The sequence below is a fragment of the Lolium rigidum genome, chromosome 3, assembly GCF_022539505.1.
Source record: "Lolium rigidum isolate FL_2022 chromosome 3, APGP_CSIRO_Lrig_0.1, whole genome shotgun sequence".
In the NCBI taxonomy this organism is placed as follows: domain Eukaryota; kingdom Viridiplantae; phylum Streptophyta; class Magnoliopsida; order Poales; family Poaceae; genus Lolium; species Lolium rigidum.
The window spans coordinates 37,371,218-37,394,237 of record NC_061510.1 but is presented as its reverse complement, the minus strand read 5'-3'; the positions used below and the strand labels follow the sequence as shown (position 1 = coordinate 37,394,237).

Below are 23,020 nucleotides of genomic sequence, written 5' to 3'. Positions count from 1 at the left end.
TGGCTATGCTCGCCGAGCGAGTATATATATATATATCGCCTGGGGCTATATGGTAGGTTTAGCGGCAGCAAAACTATAACCAATAGAGACACACTACACCATCCGTCTACTCAGATAAGATAAGAGAGCGCATAAGGTAACAGGTAAAATACTACACAAACATAACCCAACCGATTACACATATCCCCTTCAACAAAGCGAAGAGGCAATGTAAAAGGCACTCAACGGTGGACAAGTTTTATTAGGTAGCCATTGTAATAATGCTATATTACTACGCAAGTTATTAGCAAATTATTAGCATCAACATAAAGGTGTAAGTTGTTCTATGATCAAGTCATACAGCTCCAAGTCGTCCATAACCGCGGACACGGCTTATCGATAAGATGTACACCCCGCAGGGGTTGCCCAAATGTAACCATACGCATGCTCGACCCACTTACGACAGGTGGATGTCTCACAACAAGACCGTTCCCAGTTCAACAAGAAAGTCTAGGGGGGCCAGCCAACTAAGCTACCCGTGACGAAGTCCGGCCGTACTCCGAGACGGACCCAGAGGTTGCGTAGGCGTCTAGGCGGGCACTAACGGCCAAGCACTAGATAAGTCGTCTAGCAATTATGCGATGCAGACATGAAATAAACCACCCGAAGGCAACAGGAAGTAAACACCCGAAGGCAACAAGTATATAAACATGCATGCGCCAAATAAAACCAAGGTTGTGGCCCCCTTTTCAACTGACTTGAGAAAAGGTAATGGGTGAGGGGGTCCCGATAATCGTCCCCACGCATGGGTAGAGCGCTCAATCTCGGAACAGTATAACAAGAACTCGGGTCCTAGGGGACATTAGCGAGTCAAAGTTCATATGCTTTCGCAAAGGGGCTCACGGATGCCTCTCGCTTACAATTTTAGTTGTTAACAAATAAGTAAAGCATGTGTATCTCCATCAACTGATATAGCATGTGATAACCTCCCAACAACCCAACATATCCCGATAACAGATCGAGATAAACAACAGAGCCTAAACACGCCTACGACTCGCAAGGCTCAAACATCAAGCAACGGCTATGGATAAGGAGTGGTGCATATAGGATTAATATAGTAAACAAGTGGAATAGGACACGTGACTCGATAAAGAATCGCAACATAAGGATAGCAGGGCGAGGGAGAGAGTAAATAGGTGAAGAGAGAGGGCTCGTCTGTGAAAATCTGCAGAAGAACTTGTGGGAGAACTCGTCGTATCTCACATCACCACTTCGCGATCCTATCCGAGAAGAAGCAAATGCTGGACAAACAACGGGTGCAAGACTTACTACTACGGAAGAAGAACCAGCATGATCAAATGCAGACATGCATGACATGGCAGATATGATGCGATGCACTTATCCAATTTAAGCGGAGTCGAAACCCCGGACAAGCAAATTAGGTTGGAGTTGCATTTTCTACCGACAAATTTAAGTGTTGATTAGCATGGCATATCATGGCAGGGGTGTGCTACTTCAAAATTAAACGGAGCGGGGAAACCCTAGTTGGAAAACCAAAATGCTCCGCATATATGTGAGGTGGAAATGCACAACTATGAACGCGTGACATGATGCGAGATGCAAACAGATGAATGGATAGCATATTCATGTTCCTTATGTTTTTCTGATCAATTTTCATATAAAACACTTTTCATTTCGATACACGGTTTGGAAGATATGATTTTTGCAAGATAAAAGCAGTTTCAACAATTTTCAGAAAAACAGTAAAAGGGAAAATGGTTTTATACCGCAGGGGAAGCTAGCCGCACGGCTGACACGCGGGCCAGGTGCTGACTGGACTGCGGGTTAGAAACATGATCCTGCAGGGGGTTTTCCAGAAAAGATTGGACCGCGGGTTAGAATCAAAAGAGGCCAGGGGGCTTGATGCAAAGACGACGAGATCTGGATCTGGGGGGGAAAACTCACCCAGGGGTAGCTAGCCACGGTCACTGACAAGAAGGGTCCACGGTGCTGAGGTGGCGGTCGACGTGGCAACCTTGCCCGCACGCCCAGGAGGTGTTCGATGACGGTCGATGCCGCTCGCGTCGCATGCGGGGTGGTCACCGCGGCCGGCGATGAAGAGAGCGGGCGATGTGGAGCGTCCCCGGAGGCGAGTGAGGGGGCGTCGGGTGCGCCTCGATGCGCTGAACCAGAAAAGGAGGGGCGCCGCCAGGGGGAGGTCGTTGGAGCGCCGGTGGTGGTGAGGACCTGCGGCGGATGGAAGCCGGCCTCAAGGTGAATGGGGGAAACTAGAGGCAATGGAAGGAGAGGAGGTCGAGGAGGTGCGGAAATTTACCGCGAAGACGATGGCGAGGTCGAAGAAGGCGGAGGAAGACCACGGCGGCCGGAATCGGCGCCGGAGCTTGCAGACGCCGAGGAAGAATCGGCGAAAACGAGGGGGGAAGAAGGCGCCTCGGGTCGATTCCTTTGACGGAGACGATCAGCGCGGCGAGGCGGTGCCAGGGGTGGCCTCAGATTGGAAGGGGAGGGTCTAACGCGGCCGCGCCATGAGGGAGAGGACGGTGGCAGGGGTTTCTTCTCCTTCTCGCTTCTCTTGCAGAGGAAGGAAAAGGGAGGCGAGAGAGACGTGCGCGAGGGGAAAGAAAGGAGGGAGCAGGTGGGAGGGTAAGGAGGAGGAGCAGGTGGGGTTCGGTGGCGCTCGGTGGTGGAGGACAGCGACAGGAGGGGGCTCACGTCCTTCTCGTGTTCTCTCTGGAAGAAGACGACGGAAAGAAAAAGAAAAAGGGGAGGGGGACCGTGGTGAAGGGGTACGGCCCGGTTTGGGCTGGGCCGGATAGAGGAGGAGGAGCTGCGGCTGGGTTGGGAAAGAGGGAGGAGAGAGGTGGGCCAGAGGGAGAGGGGCCCAGGAGAGAAGAGAGGTTGGGTTTCTCTTTTATTTTGAAAAACTCTTCCTCTTTTGTTTTCCAAACTGATTTCAAAATAGTTCTAGAAAATTTGGATTTTGAATGCAGGTGGAGGGAGAGAAAACAAAATAGTTTAGCTTTATAAAATAATTTTATTTAGTAAAACATGGATGATATGATGCATGATGATGCATAAAAGGAAGGTACAAACAAATCTAATATGGGGTACTACCCGGGGCCGTTACATGCCGGTACATAATATTTATGATGCTTCCATTGTCTATCAGCACTTTGCTGAACTTGACTCGAGTCGTTGGCCCATGCATGATTGGGTCCACAACAAGAGCATAACCACCCGGATTTGGCATTATTTTTGGGTGATCCTTAAACGACCAGGTAATTTCCTGATCTGACCACAACATATATTTTGGAACTGCCGGCATCACCGCGTCCACCTCCATGGAACGACGATGCATGCTTTGCCTGTCGGTTGGCTCAGTAACGAACAAAACACAACACAGGTGCGGGTCCTTGTAAACGTTCCGCCCTAAAGGTGCCGGCGGTGGCGGTTGGTCATTGCCATCCTCCACCTGATGAACTTGCTGGTGCTGCTGTACCGGTACAGCGTTGGCTCTGGTAAGCGGTGGTGGTGGTGGCAGTTGTTGCCGCAACATGTCTTGCGAGGGTGGGAGTATCGTAGAACATCCTTGTGCTTGCGCATCTTTTACCGCACCTTTCAACATCAAGTATTTGATCCAGGAATAGTCTTTTTGTCAAATGATTAGCCGGCCTTGCCGGATTTTGAGTGTGAAATCGGCATGGTTGCTCCATTGCTGATTCCATGGTGTATCTTGTACTGTCTTGCCAATTATTTTTCTCTCCCCATGGTTTCTTTTCAACCCATTGTTTTTTAGGACCCGCCCAGGGTTGCGATCCGGTTTTTTGCCTTTGGCTTCCACTGGCGCCAGAATTATCTTGCACCGCGGCTACTTGCTGCGGACCATACCTTCGATCCGGAAAATCTTCCCTTCTTTTGTTGTGCCGGTTATCCCGGTATTGATCTTGGCGCGGTTGGCTTGTTTGCGCCGGATCGGCTTGCACTGCCGGTTGCATTGGGTCTCCCAATGCGTAGCTATCTGCCACACGTATCATCTCTGCCAGAGTTACCGGCATGTTTCGCTGCAGCTTTTGCCACAACGGTGAACCTCTCCGGCATCCATTGCAAAATCAAGCAATGGCTTGCGCCTCAATCACCCCTTCACAGGAGTTTCTTGTGGAATTCCACCGGGTCAGCTAATCCCGGTCTATTTCATTTGGGCGCTGTACGCACAAAGCGAGCTGCTGCGGCCTGTTTGGCCTCCGGTATGTACTGCTGAAGTTACTCACAAATGCTTCCTCAAACTCCAACCAACCATTTATGCTTCCTGCCGGAAAGTTGTTTAACCAGATACGTGCCGGTCCTACCAGGAATGATGGTACAATTCTCACGGCCCAACGCCGGTTTCCTCCACCAGTTACGGTTCCTCCGCCGCCAGCGACGTACACCGCGGTCACGTAATCCGCGAGCCAGTCTTCCGGCTTAGTGGTGCCATCATATGTCTTTGTGTCACGGGGCAACTGGAAGTTGCGAACCAGTGGTTCCTCTTTCATGATCCTTGGACCAAAGCATTTTGGGCCAGGAGGACCTTCTGCCTCGATCATTTCAGATAAATACACTCTGTCCAGCCGGTGCCTCGCATCCCGGTCTGTTAAGCATCTTTCTCCTACACGTTCCCCCAATGGATTCCGGTAGGCTGTAAGTTTTTCAGTTGTTGAATCAGCTTCATCGTAACGTTCCGGTACCGCGGCCCTTGTCTGCCGGTACCTTGGTGGAGGCAATTCCTCTTCTTCGTACGATGCCCTTGCAGCTCGATAATTTTGCCCGGTTTCATGTCTACCGGCATGATTGTTTCCGGCATGGCCTCTTCTGGCGTAGCCTCGATCTGCCCCTAGGCTTTTTCTACCGGCATCGTGTTGCCCGGGTTGTTGTTTTCCGGCATGAACCGGATCGTACACAGTCAACTGCTGCGCATTCATTTCTTTTTCTTTTCTTCTGTCCGGATGGGGGGACAATGCCCACCCATGGGACTTGCTACCAGCATTCTTTGTTGAACGCACAGATTTTGATGCCGCAGCTTTGTTTGCTCTAGCAAGCTCAGCATTTTGTTCTTGAATCATGTCAAACAACTCCCTAACTCGCTCTTGTTGCTTGGCTAGGGCATCTCCGGTAAGCGAATCGCACAGCTCTACAGCAGCCCTAGCAGCTTTTATGCTTTTATCCGGGCTACTGTACTTAGGTTTTCTATGATACTCAGAGATGCAGATGTACTTTTGCCGGCAAGAATCTCCTTACGCAAATCCTGATCTAGATTACGAGCCTTAAGCCGGTTTTCCGGCATCCTAGCAACCTGAGCGCTAACAGAAGCAAAGCCATGGGCAGCGTTATACTCACGTAGGGTTAGGTTCAGCTCGCGCTGCGCCCGGATGATGTCCGCGCCTGCGGAGAGCAGCTTCTATTGTTGCGCCTCCAGCTCCGCCTGAGCCACTGCCGGATCGATGTTCTGCGCCAGGGGCGTCGCCAGCATGTTCATCGCCGCATGGAGAGGATTCTCCGGTGGCGGTGCAGATGTACCTGCAACCACCTGGTCGCGCTCGGTTGGCGGCTTGGCCGTGCGCGTGGACCTTGCTTGCCCTGCGCCTTCCGCCGCGACCTCCTTGCCGGCGTCAGTCACGCCTGCCATCATCACCTCCACGCTACCAGTGGCGCGGCCAGCGCACAGCCACCTCGGCGGGTCCGGCGCCACCAGCACCGGCGAGAGGCGCTGGCGCACAGGGACGGTGCCGAAGTAGACGCGGTGACTGCCGAACTCGATGACGCGGCCGTTCTTGGGGAAAACACCGCCGTTGGCGAAGCAGCCCGCGTTGTCGTTGATGAAGTCCAGCGAGTAGATGCGCTGCACGAGCGCAGACACCACCCGCTCGCCGGAGACGTTGAGGATGCCCGCCCGAATATGAACTCCAGCAAGCGCCGCTTCATGCCCCACGGTGGGCACCAACTGTCGTCGTGGTGAACAGACAGATGCCATAGGATGGCTTAAGTTGGGGCCGAATGGGCGCTAGAGGATTAGGGTGAGGGTTTTGGTAAGGATGGGATGGATTCTGGATGGATCTCCTAAGAACTTGGCCTTGGCCAGGGGTAGAAGAAGAAGGACACTAGAGCTTTCTCCCCTTCAGATCTCTCTATTCATTTATCACAAAAGGTTACAGGTTTTTGGATACAAGATAGCACACAATAGCTCCTCTATCTCCTCATGCCCGCGGGTGTGCCCCCTCTCCTTATATAGGGGAGAGGGTGGCTTACAAGGGAAGAAACCCTAAGAAACCCTAATGGCATCTTTGACTAGACAAACTACTTTACAAAGCCTCTTTAATCACTGGTGACGCCGGTATCTCTTTAATCAGGGAGGCTGACGTCCTCCGGATGCTTTCAACGTCACCTTCCTCTTTGGCGTCAGGGCTTCGTTTAAAGCAACTTTGCTTAGCTCATCCTTGTCCTCTTGCTCTTGAGAGAATCTTTGACCAGTCTTGCCGACGTGCTACAGTGCACCTCTTACCGGTAATCCGGTACCTTCTTAGCTCTTTCCGGCATACCCCTCCTGGGGATACCGGTATAGACTTACTTAGCCAATCGCTTGGCTTCACAGCCCGGAATAAACTTTAAACCGGTATCTTGATGGCTCAAACCATCCGGTTTGGCATGCCTTTGGCATACCGGGGGTCATCCCCCAACATCGCTAGCTCGTGTTAGTCGTTTGGCCGGAGCAGCGCCGCCGCATATGCCTTCTCCTGCGATGCTCTGGTGATTATTTCAGTAACCACCACCACCATCGTGCTCAGCAGGTCGAGGGGGTCCAGAAACATGTAGTAGACCATCCCGGGGAGCTCGAAATCGGATTCGCCATCGCGTTCTGACTTGCCGGTGTCAAGCCGCCGATGATGTCGACGTGGCAGTGGGACCCATTGACCACTTTGACTTGGTCAACTTCCAACGAGGCAGCTGACCTGGACCAGACCCCACCAGTCAGTGACCATAGTTAGGTTTAGCCCGGTATGTTTAGTATTTGTCCTTTATTTTAAATTCCAGAAAATACTGAAACTTTGCAGAAATATATAAAATTCATTTCAAATCTGACAAATGCAAATAAGATATCAAAATGCTCAAGAAAATAAACTCTAGCCAGTAAAAATATAGTATGAAAATGTTTGTCAAAACAAAAATTCAGTTGTTTAACCTTTATTAATTATGCCTTTTCTTTTATCCTAAATACCATTAAAATTCAATAATTATTTAAATTTCATAAATAAGTAATATCCATTTAGGAAATAAATTAAACACTAAAAGTAATTTGCTTTCATCATGTTATCATTATCTTAAATATTAGTGGTATTTTAAAAACCCTAAATTGCACTTTATCATTTTCTTTAAATAATAAGAAAAATAGAAAAATGTTAAAAACTAATATTATTATTTCAAAGTTATTAATAACTTAAACTTTATTACCCAATTATTATTCGAAGAATGGTATCACAACTTGGAAACCCTAGTTATAATATGAGTAAAGACCTTAACCCTATTATTTTATGTGAAAACCCTAAAAAAAATTCAAGTCTAAAACCCTAGGGGTTTATAACATGTGATCATAGGAACTTAACTTTAGTTATTGATCTAGACTAAGCAAATAAAAACATGCTCATATTTTATTAAGATATTATCAACTCAAATGCAATTTAAGTTATCATTTCATGCTTTCACTTTTGACTAATACCTTATATGACCAACTAGTACCACCTAGGTGTAAACCCTAACTTGTTACCCTCATGTTGGCACCATTGATCACCATTACTTAATACCACACCATTGGGATCAACCTTAAGTAGCAAAACTTATGTAGTACTTCACTTTAGATGCGCTACACTAAACCATGTGCCTACTAGATAATTAATGAACCACCTAGTTTAGGAACCCATTGTTGATTACTTAGTGAAACAAATGAGAAGTTATAGTAAACCCTAATGTTTAACTCATGGCACCACCTTGATAACCATCCTTTGATATGATACTCTATGATCAACCATAGTAATAAACATGCCAATACTTGCTACATATAGACCCATCGTACTTAGTAACCAACTAGTCTCTAATTGGTGAATTAAATGAACCTACTAGTGAATCCTAGTAAACCTTAGAAGCGCATAGCTTCTATTTGTAGTAATCCTTGTTCTTTATTAAACATGTTCTTCAAAAGTTATTCTTTTGAAGTAAACATCAACCATGCCCTATAGGACTTAAAACTGACAACTGATCTTTACATGTTATGCAACCACTATTCCTTTGTGTGTATGATTGTTATGATGCATTATATCACTTGTTTATGATACTAATTTAACCAAACCCTAATAAGAAACTTGTTTTAGAAACCATTCTAAAAGTGCAACACACCCTAAAGAAATCTTTACAACTCACCAATCCTAAATCATCGGGGTTAGGTTACGCTTAGAGCGATTGCATCTCATACTGTGCATTATAGCATCTTTGCACGTTCTTTAAACATTGTCCTTACCGGACGATGATGGTATTTCAGAACTTGGAGTTATCACGTATCGAAGCTTTTGCCTGCATAATCTTGCTGTCAAAAAAGGCAAGTTCATCGCTTGCTCATGTCATTTGATTATTTTTATCAAACTATATGCAAAGTACTATACTTATCACTCTTGCATTGAAAATCAAAACATTACTTTACAATTATGAATATGACTATGTGGTGGGCAATGGAACCATGGTATGTGTTGTTGGTGGAGGTTCCATTGCAAGGGTACTACTCATCTAGGACTAATCACCAATGCCGTCTAGTGATTCTAGCGGTGTGCATATCGCGTTAACCATAAGATCTATAATGGCTCTGGGGAAGTCAGTTGTATCTTTTTCCTTCTGCATATCAACGGACTTGATAGAGTCTGGCTGGGTGTTGCGAGAACACTGCAATAGGTTGGGGAATCCTTTTAAATCCCCATCCTTGTGGATGAGAGCGCTCTACCTTCTATGATGGATTGTCCATAGCACATCGTGAGTAAAGTCGTATGATCGGGAGATGTCTACCGGGGATGTGCGGATAGACAAAAGGGTGGGTATGCAGGGTCGCGGAGAAGGAAATGATTGGCTTGGATCTTATACCTGGCCTAGCGGCAAGGAAGTGTGACGGAGACTTAAGCCTGGTTGACAACAAGGATAAGTTCTCTTATGATAAAAGTAACGTACCTCTGCAAAGTGTATCAAATTGTGGCTGTCACTCCCTATTCCAGGAAGGGAACTACGAACGCGGCAGGAAAGGAACTCCATGAAGTCTGGTCAACCTCTGAAGACTGACGGGCATAGTTTTCGGAATAAAATAAACCTTTTGAAGAAATGTTTACGAAAACATGCATTCGCCTATGACTTTCTGGTCTGTGGCTGTAGCTAGTCCATGATACACCTATTTCCTATAATGAACTTGCTGAGTACGCTCGTACTCATTCCCTCCCTTTTGAACCCCCTTCTTAGATCAAAGTCACTGAAGGAGAAGCTGCCGTGGAACTCGAAGATAAAGGAGTCAACTGCAACAATATGGAGAACTCAATCAATGAAGTCAATGGAGTCAACTTCTGCATCAGCTAGAGTGAAAACCTAGACTAGTAATAGAAGGGAACCTTTTCCCAAATCCTAGCACCTAAGTAGTTAGAGTTCTATAGCAAGCCAAGTAGCTCTAGAGCTAGAGTTAGCAATAAGTTAGATTACGAGTTGTTCTTCTGAAGCTTTATTTGCAGTTTTACCTCACTGTAAAGTAGGAGACTATGTTGATCTTCTGTAAACAGTTCGTGTATCCTTCTATAGACATGCCTTGGACTTGCATATGTTTCTGTTGTACCACTCTGAGGGATGTAATATGAGTGGAACGGTGTTTCACTTGTGTTATGTCAACGACTTGCGTACCGCACCATGCAGTGGTATGCTGGGTCACCGCACTCCCCTTCTCCCCTTCTCCCCCTTGTGCTTCCCGCATTGTCACTGACTATATAAGCCTCATACTCGCCTTCATTGCTCGCCTCACAGCCACAACCTCCTAGCCACAATGTTGCGCCACCTCATCAGCCTTTCCATCAAGATCTCCATAACCATGTCCATGCGTGAGTAATTCCTGCTCTAGGTGTGGGTTGTAAGGTTATTGGATGAGATTGAACATGTAATAATGCATACTACCTCCATCTCAAGGCTTAAGGCTTATTTTTAAAAGTCAAACCAAGTAAAGTTTGACCAAACCTCTAGAAGAATCTATCGATAAATATGATATTTTGTAGATATCATATGAAAGTATATTTCATTATATATCTAATGATATTGATTTTGTATTTTACACGTTAATGATTTTTGATAAAAACTTGGTCAAACTTGACATAGTTTGACTTTCTAAAAAAAATATAAGCCTTCGGATGGAGCTAGTAGATGTTAAGATTTGATATCCTAGTCTTGAAGATATTCTTGTATGAGTGTTGATGCACATTTGCTATGTTTAATCGTTGTTACTAGAGCCCGAGTGACATGATTTCACTACTGAACTTTTGTTTCTCATCATATATATGAGTTTGGAATTTATCTGCAAATTATATTATCTGTTATTATGTTGAATCCGCGAACCCCAAAGTGACAGTTAGGGAAAATAAGGGGCATATGTCATAGTTTGAGGGTCATGTGTGTCCATAGAGTGCTAATGCATTGTTCCGTGCTATTCCAAAAAGTATAACTTAATTACCTGCAGTTCCAAGTTGGCCCAACGAAATAGGCAGGTATAACAATAGATGTTATGCAAATTCTCATCATTAGTAGGCACAATTATATCTGGAAAACACACCTACACAAGTATGGTGTTATTTATATTGTATCATATGATCAATCTCATCCATGCAACATCCCGTTGGTCACCTCATGTCTACATTTTGACCCACTTCTCAGCAACAACGAAAAGCTCTCTTTAATTTCAGCACTTTATTTTAATATCGTATTATTTACTTTCTTGTATCTTTACTTTGAGTTTTAAACTTTCCTAAGAAACCACCCTAGTTTATTGTGTTTGTTTAGTGCCTAGATAATTAGAAAAGTGACACCCTGCTTTGAAAGAATATAATACTTAGCCTTCATATCTTCGTGGGATCGATACTAATACTTACTTGAAGATCTGAGGGATCCCCTACACTTGTCGGTATCAAGGCACAATGAGCAAAGGGACGAATGGCAACAAGGCTAGCCCGTCGCGCGCCCCTGGTCGAGGCTAGCCCCAAAGGGAGTCCGTTTGTTCATTTAACTTTTTAATTGTATATGATAAAAGTTGAATGAAAGTTTTATTTTCCGTTTAATTTGAGTGTTTTTGTTTAATATGTTTAAAAGCCTCACACTCACCTTCTGAAAGGTCGATAGGACTAGCTATAGGCGGGCGGGGGAGGGGGTGAATACGAGCTACTTAAAGTTTTAAGTCGTTTCAATTTTAGGGCTTTATTGAATAAGGTAAAGATGAGCAAGATGGAATTAGAAACCTATACGATGCAAATATATAGAAACACAAGTGAAACAAGTATCAAGACAAGCAAGGTAGAGGGAACAAGGTAACCGTATGGAGACACAAGACGATGATTTGTTCCCCGTATTTCCTTCCAAATGGAAGTACGTCTACGTTGGAGAGCTGTGGTGCCACAAAGGCCAACCAACATCCACAAAGGCTTCACCGGCCCGGATGTTACCATTAGGTTTAAGTCGCACGTGGGACTCGTTGAGCGGAACTACCGGTACAAGTACCGATTGAGGTACCGTAGCATGTTCTGCGAGTTCGGTGTCCTGGGTGTCCCTCTACCACCGGCACCACGTTTCCATAGTGATGGTACTTGAGAACTCTGCAGCCGGTACTGACATAGGCATCCCGAATGGGCCTGCCGAATAAGGTACCCGAGGATATCTGGAGGCCCACGGCTCAAAGCTTTCAAGACCCAGAAGCCCGGCGAACATCAATAAGGAATCTAGAGTTATATTAGGAATCACGAGTCATGTAATTGTACGGGAAAGACTCGGGTAGCTTCCCAGAGTTTGTAACTTGTACGGCACGAAATCCCTTGGCTCTCCCTCCTATATAAAGGGGAGTCGTGGGGAGGAAATCCATCGAATCTATTGTCAACATACACCCTAATTTTCTTAGTCGGGCACCTTTTCGGCTGAACCTTCGAGATCTACTTACCCTCTACTTTCTACCAAACCCTAAGTATACAATCCGTAGGCATTGACAAGTTAATCTCTTGTCAGGTACTACAGCGAGCCCCGCAACAGGGTGTCTAAAAAGTAGTTCCGGGCTGAGCACCAGTCAGGTACCAACCTAGGTACAAAATATGTAACCCCCTATGGGTGGTATCAGGAGCGGTACATGGCCCGGTATTACCGCCCCTAGGTGAGCAGCAACAGTACCGTGAGTTGGGTTCTGGCTCCTGCGTACACGTGTGTGGGCAGCGGTAGCGGTACTACCGCTGGCCACCCCGGTACTACGGGCAAGAGCAGAAAACACAAAGAAGTCCCAAAATTTCATATCCTCTCCAACCAAAGCTTCGAGACACACACCCAGGCCACGCACCTTGCCGGGCACCACGCCCTCGCTAGATAAGGTGTCCCGCGCCGTCCGTCGAGCGAAGAGGAGAGGAGGGCCTCGCCACCTCCGGCACCGGCCAGGCTTTGCCGGGCGACGTCCATCTACAACGGCGAGGGAAGGGAGGCACAGGAGGTGGGCTTGTGGTGTGGCGGTGGCGGTTAGGGCACCTGGTCGCTCGCGGTCGCAACCCCAGAAACCCTAGGTGGCGAGAAGAAAAGGCTGACCCCGCCCATCCCGTCACAAAAGTGCACCACTCCGGCAAAAATAATCAGATTGGTGAGTGTCAGCTGACTGAGATAGTGCTAGAGGGACCCAAAAGGGAGAGAGAAGATAAGGCACGATTTGTTGTGCGGTTGGTTTCAGTTGTGCCCATGACGGCGAAGTTGTGGCGTGGCCACGAGTGTAACACGCTACACGTGTGCTAGACTTTTCCTTAAAGGAGCAACTGGTTGCAGGATAGTCGTCGAATCGTATCGCTACCTCCTACCAAAAATGACTGAAGAGAGCTCTGCCAAGCGGGCGCACTTCGTCTTCATCCCGCTCATGGCCCAGGGTCACATCATCCCGGCCATCGACACAGCGTTGCTGCTGTGCGCCCGCGGCGCCTTGTGCAGCATCGTCGCAACGCCGGCCACCGCGGCCAGGGTCCGCCCCTGCATCGAGCAGTCTGGCCTGGAGGTCCGCCTCTTGGAGTTCCCGCTGGAGTATGTATCGGACGGGGCGGACAACATGGACAACATCTCGGCGGAGCGCGTGGTGGGATACTTCCAGGCGGTGGCGCTGCTCCAAGCACCCGTCGAGGAGCACCTCCGCACGCACGCGCCGCGCGCGACCTGCATCGTGTCCGACTTCTGCCACCCGTGGACGAGCGCGCTCGCCGCAAGCCTCGGGGTTCCGCGTCTCAGCTTCTTGGCCATCCCAGCCTTGAGCGCCCTGTGCGAGCTCGAGGCCGACCAAGTCGACGAGCCAGTCATGGTGCCGGTGCCGGGCTGGAAGAAGAGGGTCCAGCTCACGAGGGACCACACCGCACGCTTCTTCAGCGAGCCATGCTGGCGGGCGGTCCGCGAGGAGATATACGGGGCGCAGGCTGAGGTGGACGGCATGATCCTCACCACGTTCCTGGAGTTGGAGCCAGAATACGTCCGCGGCTTCGCGGCGGCCTCCGGGAAACAAGTGTGGACTGTCGGCCCGGTATCGCTCCACCACCAGCTCACCGGCGCCGGCGGCGGGCTGGTGAAGACGGCGAGAGGGGATGCCGCCACCGTCGATGCCGACGAGTACCTGCGGTGGCTCGATGGCAAGGAGGGCGGCTCCGTCGTCTACGTCAGCTTCGGGACTCTAGCTCCTACGATGGAACCCGAGCAGCTCCTGGAGCTTGGGCTTGGGCTTGAGGCCTCAGGCTACCCCTTCATCTGGGTCTTCAACAAGGCCGACCACCTGGGCGAGCCCCTGCGTCAACTCCAGGCGCGTGTTGCCGGCCACGGCCGGATAGTTACAGGCTGGGTGCCCCAGCTGCTGATCCTCTCACACGCAGCGCTGGGCTGCTTCCTCACGCACTGCGGGTGGAACTCCATCATGGAAACCATAATGGCTGCCAAGCCTGTGGTGACATGGCCTCGCTTGCTAGACTCGGATCAGCCCGTGAATGAGAAGCTGGTGGTGGACGAACTAGGGATCGGGTTGAGCATCCGGCCAAAGGAGCCGGACATGGCGGTGCGCCGCGAGGTGATTCAGGCGGCGCTCACCACCATGCTTTGCGGAGGAGAGGAGGGCCAGGAGATGCGGAGCCGTGTCCGCGAGCTCTCCCTCAAAGCCACAGAGGCAATGCAGCCTGGTGGCTCCTCGCACGCCAACCTGTGCGACCTGGTCAACCGTTTCACGATTTAAGCACTCTTGCACGTTGCACGCCACCTGTGCGACCTGGTCCGGGCCGGAGCTGCTCTCGCCGGCGATGCTGGCTGGAGTATATATCCACAATGGGCTATTTTTGTCAAAACAATCTTGAATCCATCACGTCTGAAGAATTCCCACTTTGCTGCACGATAGGAGGCTTGCAGGAAGGATGTCGAGCGGGCATTTGGTGTGCTTCAAGCTTAATTTGTAATTGTCCGGTACCCTGCTCTAAGCTGGTCTCACGACCAAATGTGGGAGGTGATGCAGGCTTGTGTGATCATGCACAACATGATCATCGAGGATGACCGCAAGAATCATGCCAGGAGACATGTTGCTGATTTCCTCGTCATGCACGCAGAGATCCGTGACAGCAATGTTCATGATCAACTTCAAGCTGATCTCGTTGAGCATTTGTGGAGGATCAAAAGAAATGCCGCGGCACTTTGATCTAGCCCAATTTATTACATTTATTTAGTTGTTTTATTGTTTGTTGTATTTTAATTGGAAAACAATCTCCGCAAACATATTTAACATATTTATTTGTATGCTATATTTGATAAATGGTTGTGTTTTCAAAAAGCCTTAAAAAAAGTTTGGGGCGGCGTCTGGGGGATCTGGCTGGGGAGCGACGTCCCCCAAACGTGGCACGAACAAAACACGTCCCCCAAACGCTCAATCCGGCGCCGTTTGGGCGACGCTTTGGGGGACGCGACTGGACATGCTCTTAGTCTTCGTTTAGGTTTACCCTTTGTGGAGAATGGGGGTAGGCTGCTAGATCTCTTCAGCTGGATCTGGCGCGTCCTTTGCCTCGTCGTTCCCTCGGCCATGCTCTTCTGGAGGGTGTGGTGGCTGGAGTGGAAGATGGAGCCAGGCATCCTCCGAAATAAGGTTGTTTCCTCTTTCCTCTGGAGGCTACTCGTTCTGATGCTTCGATGCGGCATCAGGCGGTTGCTGGAGGTGCTCCTCGTCAAGCTTTCATGACGGAAGCTAGTCATCGTCGGCAACTCCGGTGAGGCCTTCTTCAATAAGAAGTTTGCTTGGTGCCATGTCCCGCCGCGGAGCTCAGATGTGGGGTGGCTTCCTCTGGACGGCTTTGGTGGCGAGGGGAGGAGGTGGCCTGGTGTCTTTCTCTCTGAGGCAGGGCGGAGCTAGAATCAAAAATGAGAGGGGGCAAGAATTTGTTATTGAAGAAAAATCATTTGCTAAGTGGGGGCAAACCATCATTTAAGCTAGCTTTTACAAGGAGTTTAGATATTTGAGTGGGGGCAGCTGCCCCCCTTGTTAATAGGCTGCATCCGCCCATGGACTGAGGCATGAAGATGGTGGGGATTCGTGGCTGCGGCTACTCTCTGGAGATCTCTTTACTAGGGGACTTGTGCTGGCGCTACCATGGCGGTGCGCCGCGAGGTCATCCAGGCGGCGCTCACCACCGTGCTTTGCGGAGGAGAGGAGGGCCAGGAGATGCGGCGCCGTGTCCGCGAGCTCTCCCTCAAAGCCACACAGGCAATGCAGCCTGGTGGCTCCTCGCACACCAACCTGTGCGACCTGGTCAACCGTTTCACGATTTAAGCAGTCTTGCACGCCACCTGTGCGACCTGGTCCGGGCAGGAGTGGCTCTCGCCGGCGATGCTGGGTGGAGTAGGCAAAGGAAGGGCGCCGGTTGTAGTAGTAGGCATCTCCACTTGCCTCTCTCAAAGCGTCCTCCAAAGCGATTTGAGGCGCGTCGGACAAAAAAAAAATTCCAGCCGTGTTCACCAAAGCCGCTTCCGATATGGTATCCGGTGCTCCGAGCCCGTTCCCGACCCACAGGGGACGCTCCGGGCCCGCCGGACACAAGGAAAAGCGAGGCGGGATCCCACATGTCGGCGACTATTTCCATAAACCGTTGGTTCGTACCTTTTTTCTCGTCGCTCCTTCCCTCTCGCGCCTCCCGCCCCTCCGCCGCCACTGGATTTACCGGCCGTTTCGACGTCTGATCTCTTCTGAGAGTCGGCACCGTCGTCGCGGCTGGCACTCCCGCCAGTCGTTCCGCCGCCGCCGCTTCGCCAGCGCGTTCCAGAACGCGGCTTCAAATCCGCTCCACCTCCGCGCACACAAGGTGCTCGACGACTTGCCAGGTAGGCGCGATTGGTCGATGTGCGTTGCCGCGGCGCAATTTTAACCATTGATTTTGCTTCAGACATGGATAGCGACGACGAGATACACAGGACGACTACCTTCGCATGAGTGAGTCTACTACCATTGAGTGCATGTACAAGTTTTACCGAGCTGTGGTGGGAAAGTTTGGCAAATACTACTTGAGAGGGCCAACTGAGGAAGAGACTGCAAGGATCATGGCACAAATGCTGCTAGAGGATTTCCTGAAATGTTTGGAAGCATCTTTGCATGCACTGGTCATGGAAGAACTGCCCATTTGCTTGGCAAGATATATACAAAGGGCGTCATGGATATTGCAGTGTGGTTCTTGAAGCTGTGGCAGATTATGACCTGTGGATTTGGCATTCTTTCTTTGGCATGGTGGGATCACACAATGACATCAACGTGTTGCAGCAGTCTCCGGTGTTCTTCAGCAGACTAGTGGAAGGGCATGCTCCACCATGCAACTATGAGATCAAAACACGCCCCCCAAACGTTCACGAACAAAACACTTCCCCCAAACGCTCAATCCGGCGCCGTTTGGGCGACGCTTTGGGGGACGCGACTGGAGATGCTCTTAGTCTTCGTTTAGGTTTACCCTTTGTGGAGAGTGGGGGTAGGCTGCTAGATCTCTTCGGCCGGATCTGGCGCGTCCTTTGCCTCTGTCGTTCCCTTAGCCATGTTCTTCTGGAGGGTGCAGTGGCTGGTGTGGAAGATGGAGCTAGGCATCCTCCGAAATAAGGCTCTTTCCTCTTCCCTCTGGAGGCTACTCGTTCTGATGCTTCGCTGCGGCATCAGGCGGTTGCTGGAGGTGCTCCTCGTCAAGCTTTCATGGCGGAAGCTAGTCATCGTCGGCAACTCCGGTGAGGCCTTCTTCAATAAGAAGTTTTCTTAGTGCCATGTCCTGCCGCGGAGCTCAGATGTGGGGTGGCTTCCTCTGGACGGCCTTGGTGGCGAGGGGAGGAGGTGGCCTGGTGTCTTTCTCTCTGAGGCAGGGGCGGAGCTAGAATCAAAAATGAGAGGGGGCAAGAATTTAGTTATTGAAGAAAAATCATTTGCGAAGTGGGGGCAAACCACCATTTAAGCTAGCTTTTACAAGGAGTTTAGAGATTTGAGTGGGGGCAGCTGCCCCCCTTGTCAATAGGCTGGATCCGCCCATGCTCTGAGGCAGGAAGATGGTGGGGATTCGTGGCTGCCGGGTACTCTCTAGAAAGCTCTTTACTAGGGGACTTGTGCTGGCGCTGATGCCTTGCCCTGCATATCATGGCTGACTATCGGTCCTCTTCCAGGAGTTCAACCTCCACCGGGAGGCTTTCTCCAGTCAATCATCGAAGCTCGCTATTGATGCGCTTCCAAGTGGTTCGTCCCCGAAGGTGCGGAGATGGCCAGCAGTTTTGGCTCGACGTCGGGAAGGAGAGAACAACGAGCATCTTTCTCTCGGATCTCGGCGCGGCCAGCTTCCAGAGGTCGCCGGCGTGCGGTGGAGAAGAACCTCGAGCACCTGATTGCTTACGGATATTCTGTGTTAGGGCTCTTTTTTTTGTAAAATTTGAGGCCATGTCTTCAAATTCTAGGTTTCCCAGTACAAGAGATGTTAATGGGGTCTTTTTGTAATTTTCTACCCGCCGCTTATTAATTGCAGCTTCTAGGCCTCTTGAGGCCTTTCTTTGTTAAAAAAAAATTGTCGCCTTAAACTTGAGAAATTAATTGAATCATCAAACCAGTATGTTTGGGGACATGTCGTGGCTGTGCTTGTATTTTCATAACGTCTCATATAGTCATATTAGACTGACTGCGTGGCAGGCTTATGCATAGTATTTGCGCTAACTGCTTCCCATACATACGACGTTAGATGTCTCCACCGGAAAAACAGGGATCTGTTCTGTATAACACAATACAATTCGGCTAAACAGGTTATCCAATAGAGGACTTCAACATCTTGAAGAACAGGGAACGAAATTGCAACTAGACAGAAATACTATTGATTTCAAGTTCCATAAAAAAATGTTCAAAATGGAAGAGGCAAGCACTGGCTGTCAATCCATATGCTTTTTGAAGTGGTCCTCTAGTTTTTCAATTTCCAATGGTGCAAGGTTTGGGATGCATGTCGCCAACAAATGAGACAAGTGGAAGTCACTTATAGATGACTCATTACATAGGAGGCCATTGGCTCTGGCCATAAGGCTAAAGCCTCTAATGAGCCCCTTCTGAGTTTGGACATCAAGAATGTTGCTTATGGTAGCTGCAGTGGCACTAACAGATCAGCTTCCTGTTCCTATGTATGTACTTCCTATGCAGAATAGGATGACAGTAAAGGGGGACAATTCCAGTTTCAGATTAAATTCAAGATATATTCCAAGGTTGAACACAGCACAGGCAAGGGCAAGAACAAATCCCTACATCATACACGTTACCTTGATGCATCTCAGTGGAGAAGAACAGATCAATGCACTTATCAGTAGCCAAACATACACCCTGGAACTTTGATGCATCTCAACTGAAACCAGATCAGTAGCACGGAATACATCACCCTGAACCATAATTTTGTGAAAGCAATAGCCACTACTGTCTTAAACCTGACAAATTCATGTACAAAAGCAATTCTCTGGATATATCATCTTTTTTTTAACATGTGGAGACAATATGTTGATGTGCTAATAATTTTAATATATGTGATATTTTCTTACCATGTACCCAGAAACAATCTGACAAACACAACTACATAGTCTTGTACAGGAAAAATCAACTTATAATCTGGCTAGTACAGTACAATTTTGCCAAACAGGCTATTTGTCGATGACTGTGGTACCGCTCAAATAAGAGACCTTTAAATTCTTGAACTGGGAATGAAATTACACGACAACGCTTGTTTCAGTATTTTTCTACATGACAATGCTTGTTTCAATAAGGAACGATGATACTCAGGAGGCAATGAGTCTTAGGACCTAGTTTCAGTTTATCTGTATTCCAACTCACAATCTTTTTAAAGACCAAGGATGTGAAAAATGGCTTTGGCACACCCAAGCTTCATGGAGCCCATTTTAAGAAAAAACTGAAAACTTGATTTCAAAGTTTCAAAAAGTTACAAATAAAATACCTGGATGTAGTCAACTATGCACACTACGTTGCACTGTTCATGCTCCGAGATCTGCATTTTTTGTCATTTTTGCCTAGGATAGAATATAAGGTATTTCGCATTGAAATTTAACACGGGTAGAATAAATCATTGACTACATTCTGGTATGTCTTTAAACATGTATTTTTCAAAGTTCTCAAAAGAGCTCCATGGAGCTTGGTTGCCAAATTGACGCACCCCCTAGGTTGACACTAGGATGGAAATTTGACACATATAGTTCTGTAATATGATCAAATGCATCCACTTGTAAAGTCGGAATGACCACGGATTGAGCTTATAGTATGCATCCCATACATAAATGGTTCATCTCAAAAGGAAATAAAGGATCCAACAAGCCATCACGGGTGTCAATCACACCCTTTGTTAGGGGTCTCTAGTTTTTCAATTTTGAGATGTTTTCAAGGGTGCAAGGTCTGGGAACAATGTCGCCAACAAAGAAAGACATACATGAGTCACTTTCCTCTGGATGAAAGGTTGAACTCTCTGCCGATGAATCCCTCCAAAGTTTGGACATTAAGAGTCTGTTGCTTACTGTGGCTATAGACACTAATAGTGCAGCTCCCAGTTTCTATGTATGTGTATTCTACGCAGAATTGGATAGTAACTGGTGAATAATTCTAGTTTCAGATTCAGTTCAAGATGTACTCTAAGGTTGAACACGACGAGGGCAGGAATATATGGCATCACCCTGCATCCTTAATGCATATATCCATGATCAATGCATTAAATCAAAAAACATCACCAAATGTAGCACCGCAAAGACCTTCTACCAATCTCAGGAGACCAAAATTTCCTTTTCCTACTGACCTAAACTGCCTTCTTGGAGTCCTTCACGAGGCTGCCATTGCCCTTGTACTTGTCGCCAGCATTTGTGCCACTGCTTGAACACCTCCGTGCACATACCTTCCTACAAGTCTACGGTGTTCAGTTCCAGTTGAGCACAACCTTCCGAAGGGTCGTTTCAGAAACAAAAACAAAACTTTCGAAGGGGCGCTCTGGTTTATCAGTTTCTAGATGCTTTCAATGGTGCAAGATTTGGGACCAATGTATAAATAAAAAAGAGACAAGTGGAAGTCACTTGGATGTCTCATTACACGGAATCCCATTGCATGTGAGCATCACCCTAACGCATTGATCATAACTGAATTCCAGTTTCAGACTGAATTCAAGATACATTCCAAGGTTGGACACGACATAGGCAAGAGCAAGAACAAGTTCCTACATCTGACATCACACTAATGCATCTCCATGGAGAACAGATCAATTCACTAAATCACAGTATAGCAAGAATACATGACTCACACCAAGTGGACCAGAGAAGCGGATGCGAAATCTACTACTGTAGTCCTTATTACCAACAATCTCAGGAGCCTGAACTACTGACCTACTCCGGCTTCCCGGCGTCGTGCTCCTCCTGGCTGGCAGTGGCACTGCCAGCGCCCTTGTACTTGTGGAGGGCGGGGCCGGTGAGCCGGCAGATGCGCCACTTGGTGAAGACCTCGGCGCCCATCCCCTCGTAGAAGTCGATGGCGTTCTGGTTCCAGTCGAGGACGCACCACTCCACGCGGCCCATCCCGATCTCGGCGGCCCTGCCTGCGACGGCGGAGAGCATCATCCGGCCGAGCCCGCGGTGGCGCCAGGGCGCGCGCACGAAGATGTCCTCCACGTAGAGCCCGGGCTTGGCGAGGAAGGAGGAGTAGTTGGGGAAGCAGATCACGAACCCGGCCGTGACGCGCCCGGCGCCGCGCGGGGAGGGGAACGCGGCGGCCTCCGGGTCGGCGAGCGGGGAGGCCGAGAGGTCGAGGCGGAGGGAGCCGACGGTGTCGGCGGCGGCGGAGACGGGGGACGGGGAGAGGTCGAGGATGAGGGCGGTGAAGGAGGCGAAGGGGGCGGGCTGCGGCGTGGGGAAGAGCGTGGATTGCAGGAGCTCGTGGGTGGCGGCGAAGAGATCGGTGAGGAGCTCGAACTCGGCCATCTGGTGGATGAGGCTGTAGATGTGGGGCACGTCGCGGGCGTCGGCCAGGCGGAGCTCCGCCCACACCTCGCCGGAGAAGGAGGTCGGCGCCGCCATCTGGGGAGTGGGGAGCGATAGGGGTTGGTGGGGATACGCTAGGCTAGGGGGTTTGCTGCTCTGTAGTCTGTACTGTGATGACGATGAGACTGGTGGAAAATGGATTGCTGATAGTTTTCAATCTCAAAGTCTCGTTTCCAAAGCATTTTTTCAGAGCATCTCCAGTCGCGTCCCTCAAAGCGTCCCCCAAAGAGATTTGGGGGACGCCGGCCAAAAAAACGTCCCAGTCGCGTGCCCCAAAGGCCGCTTCGGTCCGGACGTGCTCCAAATGTTGTCCGGCGTCCCTAGTCCATCCCTCGTGTATAGAGTCTCTACCGGGGACGCCGGACACGACTTTTACACTTACTTTTTGTTTGGAGGTCGCGTTTGGGGAACGTGGCTAGAAAAGGGACCTTCTCCAAACGAAAATTTTGTCCGGACGTCCCCCAAACGACTAATCCGGCGCTTTGTCCGGACATCGTTTGGGGGACGCGACTGGAGATGCTCTCAATACTTCCTCCGTCCAAAACAAGATGACTTAACTTTGACTAAATTTGCATGTACCTACGTACTAAAATTACTAAAATGGATCTAGACACATACAAATTTAGATAGAGTTGAAACATCCTTTTTTTAGGACGGAACCATAAGCTAGTTTGCAACTGATGAATTTCATTCATTTTCGTGGAAATATTGTTCAGTGTGGGTTTCTTTGTTTTGAATGGTATTTAGATCGAAAGAAACAAGAAAGAAAGAGTCAAATCCATGGATATCGCTGCAAGACTTGCAATCATTTCTTACCAAATTTAAGATATAAAACAATAGGCTCCAATTAGAGGACAACTTGGGTGGCATCTTGTGGCCTATGTTTCTGTTTTCCGTCAATTAGCTCCTAGAGTACTTTGTCCGCATTTGTTCTCCCCAAGAATATGGATTAATAATCCAACACTTTAAATTAATTGGTGGACTTTGTGTGGTGACCTAGCATACCACTGCATGTTGCACTTCAGTTTTAATCGAAGCCCTGGCGCCAAAGCAGAAGATGACGTAAAAGATACCGGACGAGGTCATCAGTCTCTGATTAAAGATAGAACCGGCGTCACTAGGGCCAAAGAAACTTTATAAAGTAGCTTAGCTCATCAAAGATTCCATTAGGATTTCTTCCCTT

At 48.7% G+C, this 23,020-nt stretch overlaps 2 protein-coding genes across 3 annotated transcripts; one reads left to right on the top strand and one right to left on the bottom strand.

Annotated features, from left to right (window-relative positions):
• Nucleotides 1-13,129: 13,129 nt before the first annotated feature.
• On the top strand, nt 13,130-17,655 carry LOC124695643 (UDP-glycosyltransferase 73C6-like). 2 transcript variants are annotated; one of them, XM_047228468.1, is made up of 3 exons: nt 13,130-14,362; nt 15,938-16,103; nt 17,418-17,655. In XM_047228468.1, exons 1-2 carry the CDS (start codon nt 13,130-13,132, stop codon nt 16,097-16,099), a joined length of 1,395 nt encoding a protein of 464 aa, XP_047084424.1. In that variant the 3' UTR covers nt 16,100-16,103; nt 17,418-17,655. The 2 variants fall into 2 exon arrangements, with proteins under 2 accessions (XP_047084424.1, XP_047084423.1); XM_047228467.1 differs by lacking the exons at nt 15,938-16,103; nt 17,418-17,655 and having other exon boundaries at nt 13,130-14,526.
• A 3,257-nt stretch (nt 17,656-20,912) lies between these two features.
• Nucleotides 20,913-21,896, bottom strand: LOC124695641 (probable acetyltransferase NATA1-like). The gene has a single exon (XM_047228465.1). It carries the CDS (start codon nt 21,871-21,873, stop codon nt 21,187-21,189), a length of 687 nt encoding a protein of 228 aa, XP_047084421.1. The 5' UTR covers nt 21,874-21,896; the 3' UTR covers nt 20,913-21,186.
• Nucleotides 21,897-23,020: the final 1,124 nt, after the last annotated feature.